Source organism: Erythrolamprus reginae, chromosome Z (genome assembly GCF_031021105.1).
Source record: "Erythrolamprus reginae isolate rEryReg1 chromosome Z, rEryReg1.hap1, whole genome shotgun sequence".
In the NCBI taxonomy this organism is placed as follows: domain Eukaryota; kingdom Metazoa; phylum Chordata; class Lepidosauria; order Squamata; family Dipsadidae; genus Erythrolamprus; species Erythrolamprus reginae.
The window spans coordinates 41,713,861-41,736,168 of NC_091963.1; the positions used below are offsets into that span (position 1 = coordinate 41,713,861).

Here is a 22,308-nt window from a genome sequence, read left to right on the forward strand (position 1 = left end):
TACATAGTTGCACGTACAGAATAGAGCTCTAATTAAAATGTAATCCAATTTATTATCATCATTACACTATCAATTAATAGAGTTTATCAACATAAATTAAAGCCTACAGGAACAATTTTGTTCTATCTTAGTACATATGACTCCACCTATATAGAAATATCATCCACTATGGGAAGATTTATTAATCCTTTCACACTGGGATAGCATTTAGAGAATGCTAACCTTGGATATAATTTACTATCTGCACACAAAGCATGAAATTGCAAAGAAGGACTTCTTGGGCCAGTATTGTTCTTTGCTGCTAAGGGAGTTTCTAGCATTTAAATACTTCCACATAAAAATATGAAGATTTCAAGCCAATACAATGTCTTATGATAATAATAGATCACAGTAGGAAAGCTTAGCCGAGGAACAAACTACTCTTTAGAATTAGCTTCATACCCTCTTGATAATACCTTGTAACAGTAGACCAAGGCAAATTCCAACAGTCTTATTAGATTATTTGTTGACAATTTTCCTGAAAACAGTATAATTTTTCAGTAACATTACCTATACCTCAGATATGTCATTATTCTTCTGCATTTGATGAAAATGTAGATGCAAATAGGGTGGAGTTTATTAGAGGACATAAATGAAGGAATTGGAACATAACTATAAATTAGCAACCAATGATTTGATATAATACCATGGAGAAATTGGTTGTTTCTGAGCCACCAAAATAATAAAAAGAACAGGAAATCACAATTCTTTCTTTGGATAAAACTGAAGAAGCATTCCAAAAATTAATTCGCTGTGTCAAACAATGCAAATTTGTAACTCTTAAGCTAAACAGCTTTCCCTAAACCAACTGTCCACTATAGTGGCTATGGCTTATGGAAACATAGTTTATCTAAAATAGTGCAAGTTGCAAAAACTGTATTACATACAGTAATGGGCTCCTACGGGTATGGTCAGGTATGCAGAAACGGTAGAAAACATTTGATTTTTTTCCTTTTTTTCCCTTCTGGGCTCTGGGTATGTTTTTCCTATCACAGTAAATGAGCTTGAATGTGTATAATTTTAGAAGAACTGTGTGTGCATGTATGTGTGCACATACACATACAGTTTATAAAGTAGATAATGTATATTTCTATTTGCCTGTGTGTAATATGTATGTACACGTATGGCATATACATAGAATTAAATAGTATATTTTGGTTGCTCAGTAATAGTAAATAGATAGGAAAATTGTATCTCTTTGAGGCGAGGAGAGGTCAGGCACTCTAATCCTAACCCAAATCCTTGACATGAGTGACGTCAAGTTGTCCATCTTTTAAGCCAGTCAAATGATTAGATTAGATTAGATTTATTGGATTTATATGCTGCCCCTCTCCGCAGACTTGGGGCGGCTCACAACAATGGCGAAAACAGTACATAGTGACAAATCTAATATTTACCAATCTAATTACAGTTTTAGGTTTAAAAATTCATAAAAGCAACCCCAATATATATAAAAAACAAGCACACAATCAACCATAGACCAAAACAACATGGGCAAGGGGGAGATGTTTCAATTTCCCCATGCTTGACGACAGAGGTGGGTTTTAAGGAGTTTACGAAAGGCAAGGAGGGTGGGGGCAGTCCTAATTTCTGGGGGGAGCTGGTTCCAGAGGGTCGGAGCCACCACAGAGAATGCTCTTCCCCTGGGTCCCGCCAGACGACATTGTTTAGTCAACGGAACCCAGAGAAGGCCAACTCTGTGGGACCTAACCGGTCGCTGGGATTCGTGCGGCCATCCCCGGTCATATGATAAGACATTTAAGCCATCCCCGGTCATATGATCGTCAAGCCACTCTCACCTGGCCACATGTCCAGCAAGCCACATCCACAAAATAAGCCACACCCATAGTGTGGTAGTTAAAATTTTTGCAGCCCTTCAAACTTTTGCACCACCTATATTAGTTAGATAAGTGGTAGTGGTTTTTAAATTGGTAAAATAACAAATTAAATGAAGGTTATGTATATTAACTGAAACAGATGTTCTTATGAAATCAAATACTGTAACATTTCTCAGTATTTTCCAACTAGCATACAGATATTTATATGTATCTAAATCCATCTCTCTGTGAGGTATATGTGGTTCAAAAATGTGATAAACAAGTAAGTAGTATTCTGCAAGATGATCTTTTAGTCAGGACACTGTTTAATTACTTGGACTGATTTCTGTCTGTCATAAAACTTTGATGGCCCATTTCAATCAAAAGTTGAAAGAACTCAGATTTGAATAGAATAGAATAGAATTCTTTATTGGCCAAGTGTTATTGGACATACAAGGAATTTGTCTTTGTGCATATGCTCTCAGTGTACATAAAACAAAATATAGATTTGTCAAGAATCATTTGGTACAACATTTAATGATTGTCATAGGGATGAAATAAGCAATGAAGAAACAAGAAATATTAATAAAAATCTTAGGAAACTAGGTGGCCCACAAATTCTTACCATTTGTCCATTTGTTTTCCTTATATGTGAAAATCTTAAAACAATAAACTGTAATGATGATGTCTTTAATTTAAATTAAACTATATTTTGCTCTTTTACTTTTTCACATGAATTGTTTTCCTAGAAATCACATAATCCTGCATTAGCATTAATATAAATTTATTTATTGCAACATTATACATTCATGAAACATCCCACAGGATTATTGAGTAGCTCTACTTTGTATTGTGCTATTAATTTCTGAACTTAAATATTGGCTTGGACTATCATTAAATAAATAGCATATGACAACATATTCAGATTTCATTATTTGAAAGATTCATATCCTCTCTAGAACAGAAGATATTTAATTACATCAAGAGAAAGACTGAATAATGCTAGGTTATTTACTCTTATTTTTTTACTTGGTGTGTGGCCATGTAAAATCTATACAGCCACAAGTAAAGAAAAATGTTCTTGTTCTATAAACTGATTAATTAAAGTTCCAGACTATCAGCTTTAGAAAAATGAATATAGTTTTGATGCCATTATAGTGTGACTTAATTTTATGTTAGTCAAATCTAGAAACAATCAATATTTAGTTGAAAACTTATTACCCGAGATCAATAACTATGGCCAGTTTGATATAGATTGTAGACCCCAGGGAAGAGGGGGAAGAATGGCAGTCATAGTCTCCTTGCACCTGAGATAGTTGGATGTGAGTCTCTCCTTTGGAGTTTGGATCTTTTGAGGGGTTCAGGTGGGCCTGTTTATTTTATTTATTTATTTATTTATTGGACTTTTATGCCATCCCTCTCCAAGTGGCATGGCAACAGCCCTGCCTGCACTACTTGAGGGCGGTAGCCAGGCTGGTGGTCAGGTTCCCCAGACTCATGGTCTTGGGGGAACTTTAACATACCATCGCTCAGTGAACCCCTCAGAGTTGGCACAGGAGTTCATGGCTTCCATGGCAACCATGGACCTGACCCAGGTAGTGAGGGTATGACTCATGACGGGCGACATACACTCAACTTGGTGTTTTTCTCGGGGCAATGAAGTTATGATCTGAAATTAAGGAGCTTAGACATCTCACCCTTGTCATAGTCACATCATTTCCTCCTACAACTTGACTTCATGGTTCCAATCCTCCACCACAGGGAGGCAGAACCGATTAGGTGGTTCCACCACAGACATCTAATAGACCCAGTAGAGTTTCAGAGGGTGCTTGAGGAAATAACTGAGCCACTTATACACAATCCAGCAGAGTCCCTCGTAATGGCCTAGAATAGGGCCTCAACAGGGGTTCTAGACCGGATGATGCTTTTGCGACCTTTCTGTGGCAGTAGATCCAAGAAGGTTCCTTGGTTTACTGAAGAGCTCCAAGAGATGAAATGCCAGAAGAGACATCTGGAGCAATGTTGGAGATTCAGAAAATCTGAATCCGACCGGACACTGTTAAGATCCTATATTACGACTTCTCTAGTGGCAATCAAGGTGGCAAAATGTTCACATCTTTCCACCCTGATTGCATCTGTGGAATCTCACTTAGCTGCACTGTTTAGCATGAACCCTCCCTCCCTGATATGGGGGAAATGGATGAACTCTTACAAGGTAGAGCTGAAAAATTTAATCAGTTCCTTGTGGATAAAGTTGCTCGGATTCAGACAGACCTGGACTCCGACTGGGCATATAAACTGAGATGACTGGGGCAAGTTTTAGTCCAATTGTGTGGGATGAATTTGAACTGGCGAAGGCCAATGATGTAGACAAGATCATGGGAGCTGGGAGCTTCTCCACCTGTTTACTGGATCTGTGTCCCTCCTGGCTGGTCTCGGCTAGCAGGGAGATGACATGAGGCTGGATCCAGGCAGTGACCACCCCTTCTATGAGGGAGGGATCCTTCCCATCTCCTTAAAGGAGGTGATTATGCACCCTCCCCTTAAGAAGCCTTCCCTCGAGCTGGCTATTTTAAATAACTATCATCCTGTCTCCAATCTTCCCTTTCTAGGGAAGGTTGTTGAGATGGTGGTGGCGCTCCAACTCCTGCAGTCCTTGGATGAAGCTGATTATTTAGACCCGTATCAGTCTAGTTTCAGGCCTGGCTACAGCACCTAAAACACTTTGGTTGTGCTGATGGATGATCTCTGGCAGGCTCTGGATAGAGGCTATTCCTCTATCCTGGTGCTGCTTGACCTCTCAGCAGCTTTAGATACCATTGACCATGGTATCCATTTGCACTGACTGGAAGGGCTGGAGTGGAAGGCACCATTTTATGGTGGTTCTCCTCTTATCTCTGGTTGATTGTAGTCGGTGTTACTGGGGGGGGGAGCAGAGATCAGCTCTTTGGCTCCTCCTTTGTGAGGTGCCTCAGGGATCAGTTCTCTACCCCCTACTGTTCAACATCTACATAAAACCACTAGGTGAGATCATCCGATGGCATGGGGTGAGTTTCTAGCAGTACGCTGATGACACTCAGCTGTACATTTCCACCCCGTGTCAATTCAGCAAAGCAGTGGAAGTGATGTGCTGGTGTCGGGAGGCTGTGAGGGGGAGGCTGTGAGGGTCTGGATGGGTGTCAATAGACTCAAGATTAACCCTGACAAGACAGAGTGGCTGTGAGTTCTGTCTCTCAAGCACTATTCCATCCATCCATCTATCCATTACTCAGGGAGGGGAAACGTTTACCCCACAACTTGGGAGTCTTCCTCGATCCGCAGCTGAGGCTAGAGCAACATCTCTCAGCTGTGGCTAGGGGACTTTTGCACAGGTTTTTACATGTGTGTGTACATACACATACAGTTTATATAGTAGATAATGTATATTTTTGTGTGCCTGTGTGTAATATATATACACACACACACACACACACACACATATATGGCATATATACATAGAATTAAATAGTATATTTTGGATGTTCAGTAATAGTAAATAGATAGGGAAATTGTATCTCTTTGAGGCAAGGAGAGGCCAGGCACCCTAAAGTATTGTAAATATTTTATTATATATTATTATATAATATATATTTATATTATATACCATGTTTCCCCCAAAATAAGAAATTCACTGATAAGCCCAATCAGCCTTCTGAGTGCTTAGCAGGGTTCAAAAAAATATAAGACAGGGTCTTATTTTTGGGGAAACACAATATATATTATTATATAATTTAATTTTTTGAGATTCTTTTTCTTAATCTCTTGGGCATCTTTAGTTAGCCTCTCTCAAATGTTATTGTGTACAAGGATATGGTATAGATCTAGTCCCAGTCATAAATTACTATTCGAACTCCCTATATAACCCCAAGTAAATCAAACTTTTGTGAAATCAAACTGTCCACTTAGGAAGCAACACTGATTGACAATCAATTTCACATACTGTTGTGCACATTCATCTTTGTACAAAATGAAGTATTCAATGAAAATATTTCATTCATTCAGATCTAGGATATGTTATTTGAGTGTTCCCTTTATTTATTTTTTTAGCAGTATATATGTGTATGTATATATGTATGTATTGGAACTCACATATTATCACATATTCTACTTTCTACTTTCTACTTACTTACATCCAAACCAGATTGACTTGCAATCTTCTCTCAATCTTGCCACTATCATGGGCCTATATGGAATTAATGCAAAAGAAAGAGTTTGCTGACTTCACTCACAACTCACAATTTCAGCAAGCAAACATGTGTTAATTCATAATAGGTATGGGGCATTTTAGCTGAATAAGTAATTTTCCATAGCCTGAGAGCCCTTATTTATTGCTTTGAACTATTTTAACCTATTGAGTGCTTAGGACCAGGACATTTTAATGTTTTAGTTTCATTGTTCTTGCATTATAATTTAGCCACCTAGAGTGTAGAAAATCAAGATATAAAAATTAATAAATGAAAGCAACAAAAATAAGAATAACAGTAGACTTCATTCTATTTTAGTGAAATATTACATAGCAGGGACAAAACAAGTCTGTGAAAGAAATCCGTGACAATTAGAATAGAATCGAATAGAATTTTTATTGGCCAAGTGTGATTGGACACACAAGGAATTTGTCTTGGTGCATATGCTCTCAGCGTACATAAAATAAAATATACATTAGCTGTTCTGACTAAAAGAATGGCCCCAACTTGATCTCCACTATTGTTAATGAACAATTGTTTTTGGAATAGGCAGTTCTCAGATATGTTATTGCCTAATAGTTTTCACTGTGGCGATAAATATTTACTAAGATTGTACAGAGTACCATTCCTCAAAGTTTTGAAGCAGCATGTAGTTTATTCTTGAAGGAGCACATACCAACAACACTCCTGCCAGCACTTGTAGGAAAGTGATGGGCTATGTATGCAATGTGTGGAGGGATGAGAAGGAGAAACCTTAGAAGAAACATGTGGAAATAGTGGTAGTTTCAATAATTTGAGGAGGAGAGCTGCTTATGCAAACTGATTTAATTGCAATATTAATATTGATGTAAGTATTTTTATGTCCTCTACTTCATGGTAAATTTACTTTGAGTCTTTCAAGTTGGAAGTAGCAGAGCCTTCATAGGTTTTTGGCAATGTTATTTCCCAGATTTCCCTCAAACCAGATAGCATATAGTTTCTAGTGACCTCATTACCAAAACTATTATGCTTAAAAACATTTCTTTTCTATACTTCCCTTAACGGAATCCTAGGCTTTTTCAAGGAGAATTAATTTAAGGAAACATGATAAGCTTTAGTATTTAAAAATGGTAAAAAATATATTTTTGAAAATGTTTAGTATGCATGTACTCTAGTAGCTGTGTGCAAGGTTAGGTATAATTAATTCTTGGTCAGAATATTAGCAAATTTAGTCATTCATCAAGTGTCCTGCCAGCTCATATCATAAAAAATGAATGGCATTTGTGCCCTTTGGAAGCTTGGTTTGCTTGAAACTAATGAAATCATGTTCTTACACATCAACTGCACGTCAGGATTTTATGAAATGAAGTATAAAGTCCTTTCTGCATCTGGGTTCCTTTTTTGATGTGGGTCTTACTACTGAGGGACTGCTAACAGAACTGGTGGTTTCAAGGAAACCAACTTACTCAGCTGGTTGCAAACCCTTTGACCTCAGTAGTAGAATTTGGAAAATCAATGAATGCATTAACTTTTCAGTGTTTGTCAAAAATGCAAAAAAAAAAAAAGACTGCTTGAGTTCTATATTCCATAGATCCCTTTGTAAAATACCAGTTTATATTTTCAAGTTTTGCCTACCCCCCCCCCTTTTAAAAGCCAATGAAACCAAGATAATTAAGCCTGAGGGGTTATGAACTGTTGGCAGTTAATAAGTCATAAAATTCCTCCATAAAACAGGATGCTAGAGTCCATCATTGAGACAAGGAGTACAAAGGGCCGGTGTATAATATCTAATTGTACAAAAGGACTGGGATTTCTCAGTGACTGCTCATCTGGAGTCTCAAGGGCATGCTCACTGTGGTTTCCTGATCTTTAGAAGCCAGTTTAAAAAATGTGTGTATTAAAGAGTAATTTGCCTGAAAGTTCAGGAAGTTTAGAGTGGTGAAAGGCGGGTGGAAAGGGGAGAGAAAAAGGGAAAGAAAGAATGAATGAAGGAAGGAAAAAGATTAAGACTGAGACACAGGAGAAAGAGAAGAAGAAAAAGCAAAGAACTCTCACCACATTGGCTTGGACATGATTGCATTTGTCATCTGTTTTCTTTCCCTTTTAGGATGTTCACCATGGCAACGGTACACAGCAGGCTTTTTATTCTGACCCCAGCATCCTGTATGTCTCCCTCCATCGCTATGATGAAGGCAACTTCTTCCCTGGCAGCGGAGCCCCAAATGAGGTTAGGTTTATTTCTTTACAAGCCCATTTTTTATTTGTATCTTTTCAGGTAATTGCATTGCATGATTACCCCTAATTTTCTCATCCTACATTGGTACTCTAAATTGCATTAGATTACCAAATGACCTACTGGGAGTGGGGACAGAGTGGAACAAGTGCATAACCCAGAACAGTCCTTGTCAAGTGGGGCCAGGTTGATTTGACATGCTGTTTGAAGTTGGTTTCAAAAGGACATTTTTGTGCATTTTCTTATTTTGATTCACTCTCTGCCTTTCCTCTCCATTTTCCCTCCGGCATTTCCCCCTCCTTCCCCCTCCTCCTCTTAGGTTGGAAGTGGCCCTGGTGAAGGTTATAATATAAATATTGCTTGGACAGGTGGCCTAGATCCCCCCATGGGAGATGTGGAGTACCTCACAGCATTCAGGTTGGTTCCTGTTTCTTTTTCAAAGTGCCAAATAGAAGTAACAGGCTGAAATGTACCAGTGTTGGAATATAGCAGCCTTGACAATTAGAAAAATGACCCATGGTGGAACTGGCTTAAAGTAAACATCTCTTATTATATAGTATCTGGAGACCTCTTTTACTTTACTTTTTTAAAAGTCAGTGTTAATATGCTGGCCACCCACAAAACAGAATATGTTTGTTTGTTGCCTGAAACAGATTGCTGGAGAAGTGTTGTCTCCCCCTCCCCTTCCTGTAAATAGTTTAATAAGTTTTTTCAAAGCCAAGAAATGATAGACCCACATAAAAACAGACAGGGAGAATCCATCAATGTAAATACATTTACTGCAGATTCTGGTGATTTTCCAGCAATTTACTTCATTATTACTGCTCCCCCCGGAGATTCGTACTACCCCCATCCTCCTCGCCTTCCGAAAGTGTTTAAAAACTCATCTTTGCTGCCAGGCCTGGGGTTCCTTAGATCTTCCCTCCTGACCAATGAATGTTATAGTTTGATTGTTGAATGAATGGTATTGATAGTTTTTAATTAAAATTTTAAAGATTGTTTTTAATGTATTATTAATTGGATTGCTATTACTGTTTCCTGATTTTCTGTACATGCTGTGAGCCGCCCCGAGTCCTCGGAGAGGGGCGGCATACAAATCCAATTAAATCTTAAATCTTACATTTGGAAATCTATTCTTTTGTAGTAATACTACCACTAACCAATGCATTAATAGTAATTTCATAACCAGAACCATGCATGTTTCCTGAAAAAAAGTGAAGAAATATTGTTGCTATGAAATGGGACTGTACTTTGTATTTGGGCTTTTATAGTGTTCTGGGATATTTTTGACTTTCTAATCTAACCTGCACCTTCTCTATTTCTGCAGTCTTCATTTATAATACTAATCAGGTTTTACATTGCTCAGGTTTCCAATCCAGATTAAATCCGCTGTCACTTGTTAAGTACTAAAGAAGGCACATTGAAGCAATCTCTTTGATTTTCATTGATTTTTATTTAAGATTAAAATGCCAGGATTAGAAAAGAAATAGACAGAAAGATATAGAATGAAGAGGTACTGGCTTTACTAATTGACCTTCAGGTGCAAGTGTAAGTTTCTGCTTATGCATTTGGGGAACTCGTAGTGAATGTGGTCACATATAAATGATTCCTATGCATATTGATCTGTATTTGTTTGGGGTCTCGCAGAGTCTTGTTGAACAGGACCTCTCTCAGGCAACAGGGTGTTTAGTATCAGCAAGATTCTGCTCTGTTTTTGACTGTTTAATGCATTGCTGTGGGTGTTATAAAAATGATATTTTAATGTAGCTAAACGTCTTACTAAAAACATACATTTGGGAAAAAGCATTTCATTATTATTATAGTATATTTATTGTACTAAAATTAGGGAATAACTCACATCTTATACAGACTTTCCTGGTGCGTGATTCACAAGTGTGTCTTATGTGATAATTTAGGAAATGACTACAGCATAAAGTAAGTTCTCCTTCCATATCTACTGTGTTTTTCCAAAAATAAGATCTGGTCTTTTTTTTCTTTTGGACCCCATAATAAATACTAGAGATTATTTTCAGGGAAACACAATTTCAGGGTAATCAGTCCAGCTAGGTATCCCACCCCAGCATACACACAAGAGCCAGAATGTCTGGGACCAATATGGTGGTGGGTTGCTCCCAGTTTGGACCAGTTCTTATAATTGGTAGTGGTGGCAGGTGTATGTACAGAAGCATATGCGCGCACACAAACCGGTAGCAAACTAATTCGGAACCCACTACTGAATCAACAGTAACTAGTAGCAGCTGCAGCCATTGTTCCCTTTGGGACTGCACAGAGTGGAAGGCATGGAGTGAAGGCAGGTGATCACAATACTTCATGTAAGCTGCAGGAAAGCTGAGAGATATGAAGATGAGCCTCTTGTGGCCGCCTGCTGCTCTAGTCCACCATCATTCGGCTTTTCCGTGGCTCACACACCATGTCTACTTTGCCTGCCCCCCCATGTGCCACCTGTGGCACTCGTACCATAGGTTTACCATCAATGGTAAATACAATAATTTACTTTTATATCCTTCCATATATTTAATATAGTAAATTAATTGACTTCTACATAGGTTCTTCACTTTGATCTCTATGACTGAAACACATCAATTATGTACTAGGGCAGCCTATTTACAAGCTTGAAAGCACAAAACATGAAAACAGAGGATAAATGACCTTTGTGTAGTCACAGAGGGGTCCAGGTTCATTGTAGCCCCAGTTCTTACCCACTTCTTAATTTTTATTAATTGGATCCCTACCCACTTTGTAATTTTTCAACAAAGTTATTGGAATGGGTAGGGATCCAATAAACTTCAACAAAGTGTGTGTGTGTGTGGGGGTTGCATGTGTGTGCTGTTACTATGAATTTTCTCAGAAAGTGACTCTTTTTATTAAGCAGAAATTAAAATAGCTTGTTAGCTGATTATGTATACTAATCCTTCACTTATCTTTAATGGTGTACATGAACAGAAGCAAAAACAAGCAAATAATAGCAAGAAAAGAAATCTGAAAACAAGATAGTGGTACCTGCGCAGTACCAAAAACTTGCCAACACCCCAAAAAATTTCTCTCCCAAAAAAATAAATAATAATAATAATAATGCCCCCCCCCCCAAATATGGTGCCATCCACGAACTGACACCAACAGAACCAGTTCTGAGACTTCGCCACTGGTTTACTACCAGTTCTATAGAATAATCCACCGCTGGATGAAAGTACATAAAGAATCCACTGGAGCTGGGAGTCTGAAAAATTTAAATATATAAATAGGAAACGAAGAAATTCTTAGACCCTAAAGGGTTCTGGAAATAAATGTGTATGCATATAACCCATGTGTTTAAATTCAATATATAGGAAATCACCAAATTGTTGAAAGTTTGCTTTAAATATTTCCTGTTTGTGAGCCTCACTGCACTCCCAATTCCACATTCAAGTAAACAAATTGTTTAATCTCTTCTGACTGGTTTTCTTATGGTATAGCAATACATCTCCGATTTTGACTGATGCAATCCAGTTCTTGATGCAGTCATATTTGTCAAAGCTGAGGAAAATGGTCAGTTTAGGAATCTCAAGTTAATTTAATTTAATTTAATTGACCTCTATGCTGTCCAATCCCATGGGACTCAGGGCAGCCAACAACAATATAAAATACAATACAATGATAAAAAAAGTCAAATATCAACTACTAAAAAACAATAAAAACCCATTATAAAACCCAATAAAACTGTCCAATAAGAACAAACATACATATCAAATCAATCATACTTTGTCTGTGACAAAATGGTAGTATTCACAGCCCCCAGGCCTGCCAGCAAAGCCAGGTCTTCACAACCTTTTGGAAGGCCAGTAGAGTGGAAGCAGTATGGACATCGAGGGGGAACTTGGTTCCATAAAGCTGGGGCAGTCACAGAGAGGGCCCTCCCCCACGGTCCCACCAACCTGCATTGCTTAGTCGATGGGAACCAGAGGAGCCCTTATTGGTCTTTGGGTGGTATATGGCAGGAGATAGTCCCATAAAGAGTCTGGATCTAAGCCATTTGGATTTTATAGGTAATAACCAATACCTTGAATTGTGACTGAGACTAATTGGTAGCAGGTGCACTATGTGGAGTGTTGGGTGAGGGCGTACCTCACAGCTCCCATGTCTTGTCCACTTCATCCGGAGTTACCAGTTCAAACTCATCCCATACAAGAAGATTAAGACCTGACCCTGTTGCCTCGGTCTAAATTGCTCAATTAGATTCCAGGTCATTCTGAATGTGAATGACTTTCTTTGCAAGAAACTGGACAAATTCCTCAGCTCTACCCTGTAAGGGCTCCACTGCACCCTCCCTATTCAGGAGGGAACTGGTCACCCTAAACAGGTGGACTGGGCAAACATAAGGGCGGTAAAGTGCGCACATTTTGCCACCTCTATCGCCACAAGGAAAATCTTATTAAAAGCTCTTACCTGTATTCGTTTGACTCAGTGTTACTGGCCTTCCATAGTTGTTCCAGGCATCTCTTTCAGCATTTCATCTCTTTGAGTTCCTCAGTAAACCAAGGAGATATCTAGGATCTACTGCTTCGGAGAGGCCGCAAAAGCGCAATCCAGTCCAGAGTCTCCGATGCATCCTTATTCCATGCCGTCACCAGATACTTGGCCAGGCTGTGGATAAACGAGTCTGGAATTACTCTAAGCTCCCTCTGAAACCCATCCGGGTCCATTAGGTGCCTGGGGCAGAACCACCTAATTAGTTCCACCTCCCTGCGGTGACGGATTGGCCTGTCAAAATCCAACCTCAGCAGGGATTGATCTGACCATGACAAGGGTGTGGTGTCTATATCCCTTAAAACCAGATCATTTCCCCACTGCCCTGAGAGAAACACCAAGTCTTCCCCCCCATGAGCTGGACCCTGAATTACAAGTCCATGGTTGTTTTGGAGGCCATGAACTCCTGCGCAATTAGCAACAGTTGACTTTTCAACTTTTCCAACTAACAGTGAAACCCACAATTTTTGCTCTAATCACTATCATAATGTATAGCTTCAAATGTTACATCAAATGCATACCTTTCTGGCATTACAAATATACCACAAAATCTATAAAACCTGCTTTCTCTCTCTCCCATCTCAACACTCTTGGGTGGTCTATTAATACAGTATCAAGATGGTTTTGCATTCAGATATAACACACCTGAAATTGACACTTAATGCCAAACATGGGATGGTGGAAGGAGGCATGAAGTCACAGTTTTGCACTATTTCTGTGAAATGGGTTTTAATCTTACGTATGTCATTTGGCTATCATGGGAAACACCTAGTGAAAGATTCAATTTCTTAGAACTATGCTGTCAAAACTGGTAAGCCTCAAATGCAAAACTCTAATACTTCCATTTATCCTTTGCCAAGATATTTGTATAGTTTTCAAAAACATATTTTCAATGGTTTGGTGCTGTTATTCAGCTTCTCTTGCCATTTTTTAAAGTTTTCAATCAGTTTCAAATATTGAATAAGGGTATAATATTAAACATATTTGACTGAGTAAACATACAACCATGCCGCTATCAGATAAGTACTCACAGTTACTGATCACAATAAATAAGCAGAATTATATTCTGAGGTAATTTAACACAGATTATGAATTATTTCCAATGCAGCCTGAAATTTTTAATCTAAGAATACTTAAATGTTTGTAGAATGGAGTAGAGTAGAATAGAATAGAATAGAATTCTTTATTGACCAAGTGTGATTCGACATACAAGGAATTTGTCATTGGTAGATATGCTCTCAGTGTACATAAAAGACAAGATTCATTTGTCAAGAATCATGAGGTAGAACACTTAATGATTGTCAGAGGGTACAATGTACAATGTCAAAGGTACAATTGTATCCTGAAAATTAGATCCTGTCTTATATTTTTTTGAAGCCTGAAATAAGTGCTCAGCCTTACTGCCATGCACTCAAAAGCCTGATTAGGCTTATTATCAGGGGATGTTTTATTTGAGGGGAAACATGGTAGTACTTTGTTATTCAAGGTTAAATGATATTTTATCTTTTTTCCAATATTTCAAGGGTCCATACAAGATATTTAAGAATGGTATGTGTCCAAAGTCACTGTCACTGAAGGGAGATTTCAATGAATGGAAATTAAGTCTTTGTGTTATAGGTGAACACTATAACCACGTACTGTTTTTCTTCACCCAGCACTTCTGTATAAAAGGACATTCAGAACTTTTCTTATTTGTGGAAAAGAAAATTATACTGGGGAAAACATACAAATTATTCATATACTACATGAATACTAAGGGAAGAAAAAACACTCCATCTTTTTCTTCCTTTCTTCAAGAATCTCCTTCTACCCTTCCCCCTCCTCTGTAAAAGTTTATCTATTTTACTGCTACCTGATTGAAGCACCATGATTCTCACAATATTCACACTGAATGTCCTTCCACGACAATAGAGGATATTCTTAGAAAAATCTGTGGTCACTTTCTATGAAAAAAGGTGGGGAAGAGTAAAGAAAACAAAGATCTCTTCCCCCTCCCCCATACATATTTTTTCCTCTCTCCTAAATTCCATTCTGTCTACTGTCAAATAACTGTATCATGGGCATTTAGGAAGATGGATTTATTCTATTTGTAGATAAATCCTAGCTGCTATTCTAGCATCTCTGAATATTCTTTTTTTTCTTTCTCTTTCCATTCATTCTAAAATACTAACTGTCTGTCTTTCTGCCTGCCTGCCTGCCTGCCTGCCTGCCTGCCTGCCTGCCTGCCTGCCTGCCTGCCTGCCTGCCTGCCTGCCTGCCTGCCTATCTATCTATCTATCTATCTATCTATCTATCTATCTATCTATCTATCTATCTATCTATCTATCTATCTATATCTATCTATCTTTATGAGTGTGCTTGAAGTAATAACTGTTATTTTGATCTTTTATTAAAAGATTAAAATTAGGAATGTGTGAAGCTTATTAAAGAAATTCCATTGTTGATTCTATTTTCCTGCCTCCCCAGAAAGATTTATACAAAAAATCCATTGCCCAAAGCTAAATTCCATTTGAGCCTCCAACCTTTATTATGTTTTGAATTGGGTTTTTTTCAAATTTAGACTCATAGATATTTCACTACAATCATTTTTTCACTAGGGTTGTACAGATATAAAGTTAAACTCATGACATAGTGTTATAAGAATTTGCAGACAGGAGCTCAGATTTACAAACTTCTTGTTCTTCAATACCCCCCCCCCAAACATTAGCACTTCAAGCAAGAGATCAATTTCTAGGTGAAATATTAAAAAATCATGAATGTTGATTTTGTGAATTTCCTTCCAACAGTTTTCCCCCTCTTTGCTATACAGTGATCCCTCGATTTTCGCGATCTCTTTCTTCGCGAAACGCTATATCGCAATTTTTCCCACCCGATGACGTCACTCTCTTCCTTCCTTTCTCATCTTTCTTTCTCTCTCTCTTTCTCTCTCTTGCTTCTTCCTCTCTCACACTCTCTTCCTCCCTCTCTCATCTCTTTCTTTCCTTCTCTCTCTTTCTCTATCTCTCCCCCTCTTGCTGGCGGGCGGCGGGCGGGCGGGTGGGCGAGCGGGGGCATCAGCGAGGAAGACCCAGGGAAGGTTCCTTCGGCCGCCCAGCAGCTGATCTGCTCGGTAGCGCAGCAGCAGCGAGGAGCCGAATCGGGGTTTCCCCTTTGCGTGGGCGGCGGGGAAACCCCGATCTTCGTCTGCTCGCTGCTGCTGCGCTACCGAGCAGATCAGCTGCTGGGCGGCCGCAGCAGCAGCGAGCAGATGAAGATCGGGGTTTCCCCGCCGCCCACGCAAAGGGGAAACCCCGATCTTCGTCTGCTCGCTGCTGCTGCGCTACCGAGCAGATCAGCTGCTGGGCGGCCGAAGGAACCTTCCCTGGGTCTTCCTCGCCGCCCACGCAAACTCCACCATCTGCGCATGCGCGGCCATGAAAAAAAGGGCGCGCATGCGCAGATGGTGTTTTTACTTCCGCAACCCTACATCGCGAAAAATCAATTATCGCGAGGGGTCTTGGAACGGAACCCTCGCGATAATCGAGGGATCACTGTACTGTATCCTATCTTTATAACTTTTTAGTACATCTTTTTCAATTGATAATAATTTATTACCATTTCACATGGTTGGTTGGCATTTGGTAGGCTGTAAAATTATGGTTATAGTCAGGTTTCGAAATGTCCATCATTATATAAAAGAGAACAGAATGAGAAAGAGGGGGAACATAGCTTTTAACTGAATTAATAGTTCTTCCTTGTTTTGAGATGTGTTGATATGTAGACAGGATGTATTAAATGTGGTAGTAAATTATGCATGTTCATCAATAGTAGTAATTGATGTCGGTAATTTTCCTTTTTAAAACATTCAGTCTTGAACAGTTTAATAGTCAAAAAGAAACAGAAAGAGAGAAAGAGGAAGAGGAAGAGAAAGACAAGGAAGGAAGAAAGGAAGAAAGGAAGGAAGGAAGGAAGGAAAGAAAGAAAGAAGAAAATCTTTTGACCACAATTAATCCCAAAATTTGGCTTGCTAAGCATGTGCATTGTTAAGTGAGTTTCACCACTGCAAGTTGGCCATGCCCACCTGGTTACCTGACTACCAAGCTACGTCCACCTTAAGCCACGTCCACCTGACTTCCAAGCCACATCCACAAAATAAGCCATGCCCACAGAACTGGGAAAAATTTTAAATATCACCACTGATATTTTCTCCTGTTTATTCTGTTTGTCCTGGTCAATATACAGGAATCTCTTGATATAGCTTTGTTAAAAAAGAAGAATGTGATAATAAATTAGTGGAAAATAATGAACAGCTAGCTGCCTTTTCAAATTTCTCCCAGGCTTATAAACTGATGGAAGGAATAAACTGATGGAAGGACATTCACAAAATTAGCATTCCTGCTCCACCTAGAAATTGATCTCTTGCTTGAAGTGCTAATGTTTAGGGAAAAGAAAAAGTATTGAAGAAAAAGAAGTTTATAAATCTGAGCTCCTGTCTACAAATTCTTATAACACTATGTCATGAGTTTAACTTTATATCAATATAACCCTAGTGAAAAAATGATTGTAGTGAAATATCTGTGAGTCTGAATTTGAAAAAAACAACTAAAAACATAATAAAAGTTGGAGGCTCAAATGGAATTTAGCTTTGGGCAATGGATTTTCTGTATAACAGCAGTAGCAATAGCATTTAGACTTACTGTCTTTTTTGGTGTATAAGATGCACCTAGATTTTAGAGGAGGAAAACAAGGAAAAAAGTATTCTGAACCAAATGGTGCAATATTATATTGTTTAATAAAATACCAGTGTAGCAGGATACTTTTTACAACTATGTATGATGTTTAAAACCATGTACACTTTTTGCAAACTTCAAACTTGACAGCTTCAAGACTTGTGGACTTCAACTCCCAGAATTCCTTCTTCAGTCACAAGCCTTAAACGTGCCAGGTTTGAAGACCCTTGCACTCCTAATTCAGGGGTCTTCCAACTTGGAAGTTGGTCTTCAAACCTGTCAGGCAGCTTGCTTCAGGCAGGGGAAGTGGTGGCTTCTTCCAGCAGTGGCCAACAGCAGCTTTTCTGAGTGGTCAGCAGCGGTGGTAGCGGCCTTCCTATTTTGCAAGCCAGTGGTGGTGGCTTGCAAGTGTGTGGGGAGGGCAACTGAGATGGCTCTCATTGCAAGTGCCACGCTGCTCTCTTTGGTAGCCAGGAGGGGGAAGGAAAGGTAGGCGCTCTCAATCTCTACACGCCAGACAAAATTACCAAGGGAGAAAGGCATCCATGCGACAGAGGACAGAAGCTCGGCTTTCCCCATGCTGTGAAACTTGGCAGGCACGTGCTCCATCACATGGGCGCCTCTCTCCCTTGGAAGGTTTGTCTTGCATGGAGAGATCAAGAGCGCCCACCTTTCTTTCCCCCTCCCTGCAGCCGAAGAGAGCAGCGTGGCGCTTACAATGAGAGCCATCTCAGTTGCCCTCCCCATTGGGAGCCTCACATGCTTAGAAAAGCCGTTGCCACCGCTGCTGGCCCCCACCACTCACACAGGAGGCAAGATCCGAGGAAGTGGCAGCTGTAAGATTGGGAGCCTTGACCGCCAACCATTACCACGGGAACGAGTTGGCACCTAAGTCAGCTCAGCTAGTGCTGGTTTGTGGGTCTTTTGGGATGTTGGTGATTGTGGTGAAAGACTTATCTGCGGCCCTAACTAGGCCACGGCTCTCCGGGAGGAATCGCTGCTGAATTCCTTGCTGAATTCAGCAGGGGTCTTTTTTTATTTGTATCCCTGGGGAGAGGAGCCTGTAAGAGGGTCCAGGGGTTTCTAATAAGGGGTTGCAGAAGGTGGCTTACCACCACCGGACTATGGGAAAGCTGCTACCACCACTGCTGACTGCTGAGAGAAGCTACTTCCCATAGTCTGATGGTGGCGGCTTCTCACATACTACAGTGGCAGCAGTCAGCAGTGGCGGTAGCAGCTTTCCTATAGTCCGGCAGTGGTGGCTTCTCATACAGTTTGGCAGCGGTGCCCAGTGCCAGCCCTCAAACCATGTGAAAAGCCACCACTGCAGGACTACGGGAGGGCTTGTGCTGCCACTGCTGACCACCACCCAACTCCCCCCCCCAGCCACATTCGATGTATAAGATGCACCCATTTTTTGCCCCACTTTTTTTGAGGTAAACAGTTGTGTCTTATACACCGAAAAATATGGTATACACCGCTTCACAGTGCTTTACAACCCTCTATAAGGGGTTTACAATTAGAATATTGCTCCCCAACAATCTGGGTCCTCATTTAACTGACCTTGGGAGGATGGAAGGCTGAGTCAACATTTAGCCTATTAAGATTTGATCTGTCAAACTGCTGGCAGCCAGTGACCAGCAGAAACAGCTTGCAGTACTGCACTCTAACCACCGCACCAGTGAGGCTCTTTCTGGGGAGGTAAGAAAACAGAATTATCAATGGAATTTTTTCAATGAGCTTCATACATTCCTAATTTTAATCTTTTAATAAAAGATTACTTCATACATATTCAAAATACTATAAATTTTAATATATAAAATGATATTTATTACTTCAAACATACTAAAATATATAAATAAATAAGTAAATTAGTATTCTAAGGAAATAAACTAAGAAAAAACTCATAGAGAACAAATAATGAAAGTAGCAAACTTTGGATTTAAAAAGCCACTTTTTTTCCTGCAGAAGAAACAATTCAGGAGATCCAGCATGGGGCAGAAGAGAACTTTGTGTAACACAATCACAATTAATGTGCCAATTGATAATTCAGAGGAACTTAGAATTTCAGACTCTTACATGTCGTTCCCATTTGGGGAGGATAGATATGTTAATTTTAGTAATTATAAATGCCTCATTTTTTAATAGTGTCCAAATGAATTCACTCAAATTAAAGTCTTTAAAATAATAACTAAAAATATGACAATTAAACAGAATGGAAAATTAGAGAATTCCTTAGGTGTAAATATAGTTAAAAAGGCTAGGTATTTAGTATTAATATTATCATCAAATGTTCAACAATAAAAAAAGATAATTATGATATGGTAATTCAAAAAGTGAAAACAGATTTAGAAAAATGGGCAAAACTCCAACTATCACTTCTTGATAAAATTGCATTAATAAAAATGAATGTACTTCCAAAATTATTATATTTATTTCAAACAGCCCCCATTAAATTAAATAAAAACTTTTTTGAAACTTTAGATAAAATAATTTATAGATTTATATGGGCCAAAAAGAAAGCCAGAATTAAATTAAGGTATTTACAGGATCATAAAACAAGAGGAGGAATGGGACTACCTAATTGGAGACGATATCAACAGGCAGCATCTATGACATGGATCAAGGATTGGATAACACTTCGAGATAGAAGAATATTGGCAATAGAGAGTTTTAATTTAGAATTTGGCTGGCACTCTTATTTATTTGGCACAAAAAATAAATCATATAATTTCTTTAAACAATATTATATAAGGAAAAACTTACTTGAAGTATGGTTAAAAATCAGAGGGCAACATTGCATTCAAATACCAAATTGGATATCACCAACTGAAGCAATAATTTATCCAAATACACTAGACATAAATAAGATATTAACATATGAACCATTATTAAATGACAACAATCAACTGCTTACAGTACAACGGTTATGAGAAAAAGGGATCGCCATTGATTGGATCCACTATTTACAAATAAAATCAAAGTATAGTGAAGATAAGAAAACAGGACTCCAACCGAAAAACCAATTAGATAAAATATTATTTGGTCCAGAAGAAAAATTAGTCTCAAAGCTGTATAAACATTTTCTCAATGCTGAAATGATAGAAGACCAGGTTAAGGGGTCCATGATAGCATGGGCACAAAATTTTGGCTATACTATCAATATTGACGAATGGGAAATAATATGGACTATTAATTACAAATTAATAATATCATCTACATATAAAGAAAACATTTATAAAATGTTTTACAGGTGGCATTTGCCACCTGCTCAACTATCCAAAATGTATCCAAATATATCACCAAAATGCTGGAATTTTCTGTATAAGGAAGGATCTGTTATAAATAAATATAACTTGATAGATTTAGTGGTGATTAAATAAATCATCTTATAAAGAACTACACACACAAACAAAAATTACTAATCAGTTTGCTCTTTATCATAACTTTCTGTCATAATATTTCTATTTTATATTTAGTATGATTACAAGAGATGACCAGAGAGCGATGGGGACACAGTGGTTAAAATACAGAATTGCATGCTAAGTCTGCTAACTGAAGATATGAAGGATAAATTTGTATCAAAATAAATGAGCCTGATGTTTCCCAGTTTCACAACTTCCAATAATTCAACTTCAACTTCCAGAATTTCCAGTCAGGATATTCACTATAGAGAATTATAAAAGTTGAAGTCCACACATCTGGTGGCTGGGCAAAAAAAATGGTACCAATTCGCTTCAGCATTAGTATCTGTTCTTTCCCATTGTCCAACTGAACAATCTCCTGAACACTAAGTGAAGAAATCAGTTCATTTTTTCCTCTAAAAATGTGGTCCAGAAGAATATGAAGCTTGAGATTACTCATGGATATTCCTAATCTTTTTTTTAATGCCATAAACCACTCTGTGAATTTTTTAAAAAAGGAATAAATTAATCTTCATGTGGCCATACATAAAAATACCCTTGAGCAGATTCCAGGATCATGGCATCGGACCAGAATATCTCCGAGACCGCCTTCTGCCGCACGAATCCCATGGACCAATTAGGTCCCACAGAGTGGGCCTTCTCCGGAAAGTAAATTCTGATTTTTATGATTGCCTTCTGAGTGAAATAAAGAGCCCAAGCTATTAGCTTGCAGTCCATTTGGAGTACCTAAGTAATGGCTTCAGCAGAAGAAACCTAATGGGTATGGATCTGATCCTGTTTTTTTGCTTGCAACTTACTAGTTAAAACAGTTTGTTGCATTATGAAATGATACATCAATTTTCTGATTCTTTAGCTATTTTTAAGCTTAGCTACTTATGTGTTCATGCCACAAAGAACTGGCTCAATGTCTAATAATTCAGTGCTATTCAGACCTTTGCATTCCAATTCTTGTTTATTAATTCTTCCCTACTTCCTGGATTTTTCCAAGGGATGTGTTCCTGAAATTGCATGCTCCTCATTCTACTTTTTTTTTAAAAAAAAACCCTCTATTTTAATATGTTCATGATAGTAAGTTGTTCAGAAATGTTAAACATGTATTCTTCTCTAAAATTAAAATCCTATTGGGTAGGGCAGATGAGAATAGGCTCAGTCTTCTTCATATATTTGTCATCTCACAGACACTATCATTTCCATACATAAAAGTCTATCAGAAAAGATATTGCTAGTTCCATAATGACTAATCTTGATCTATTAATGATCAGCAAATATTTAAAAAAGTTAAGGAAATTATTGTGTTTCTTTTTTTCTGTTTTCTACCAGTGGATGAAAAAGGTACTCTGGAAAATTGTAAAAATGAAT

At 38.5% G+C, this 22,308-nt stretch overlaps 1 protein-coding gene across 1 annotated transcript in view; it reads left to right on the forward strand.

Annotated features, from left to right (window-relative positions):
• The window catches only part of LOC139153806 (histone deacetylase 9-like), a 159,573-nt gene that overhangs the window by 61,610 nt on the left and 75,655 nt on the right, over positions 1-22,308 (forward strand). Inside the window, exons 7-8 of the mRNA XM_070728219.1 lie at positions 8,166-8,285; positions 8,611-8,708. Of these exons, the coding sequence (XP_070584320.1) occupies positions 8,166-8,285; positions 8,611-8,708 (218 nt within the window). The remainder of the gene's footprint in view (positions 1-8,165; positions 8,286-8,610; positions 8,709-22,308) is intronic.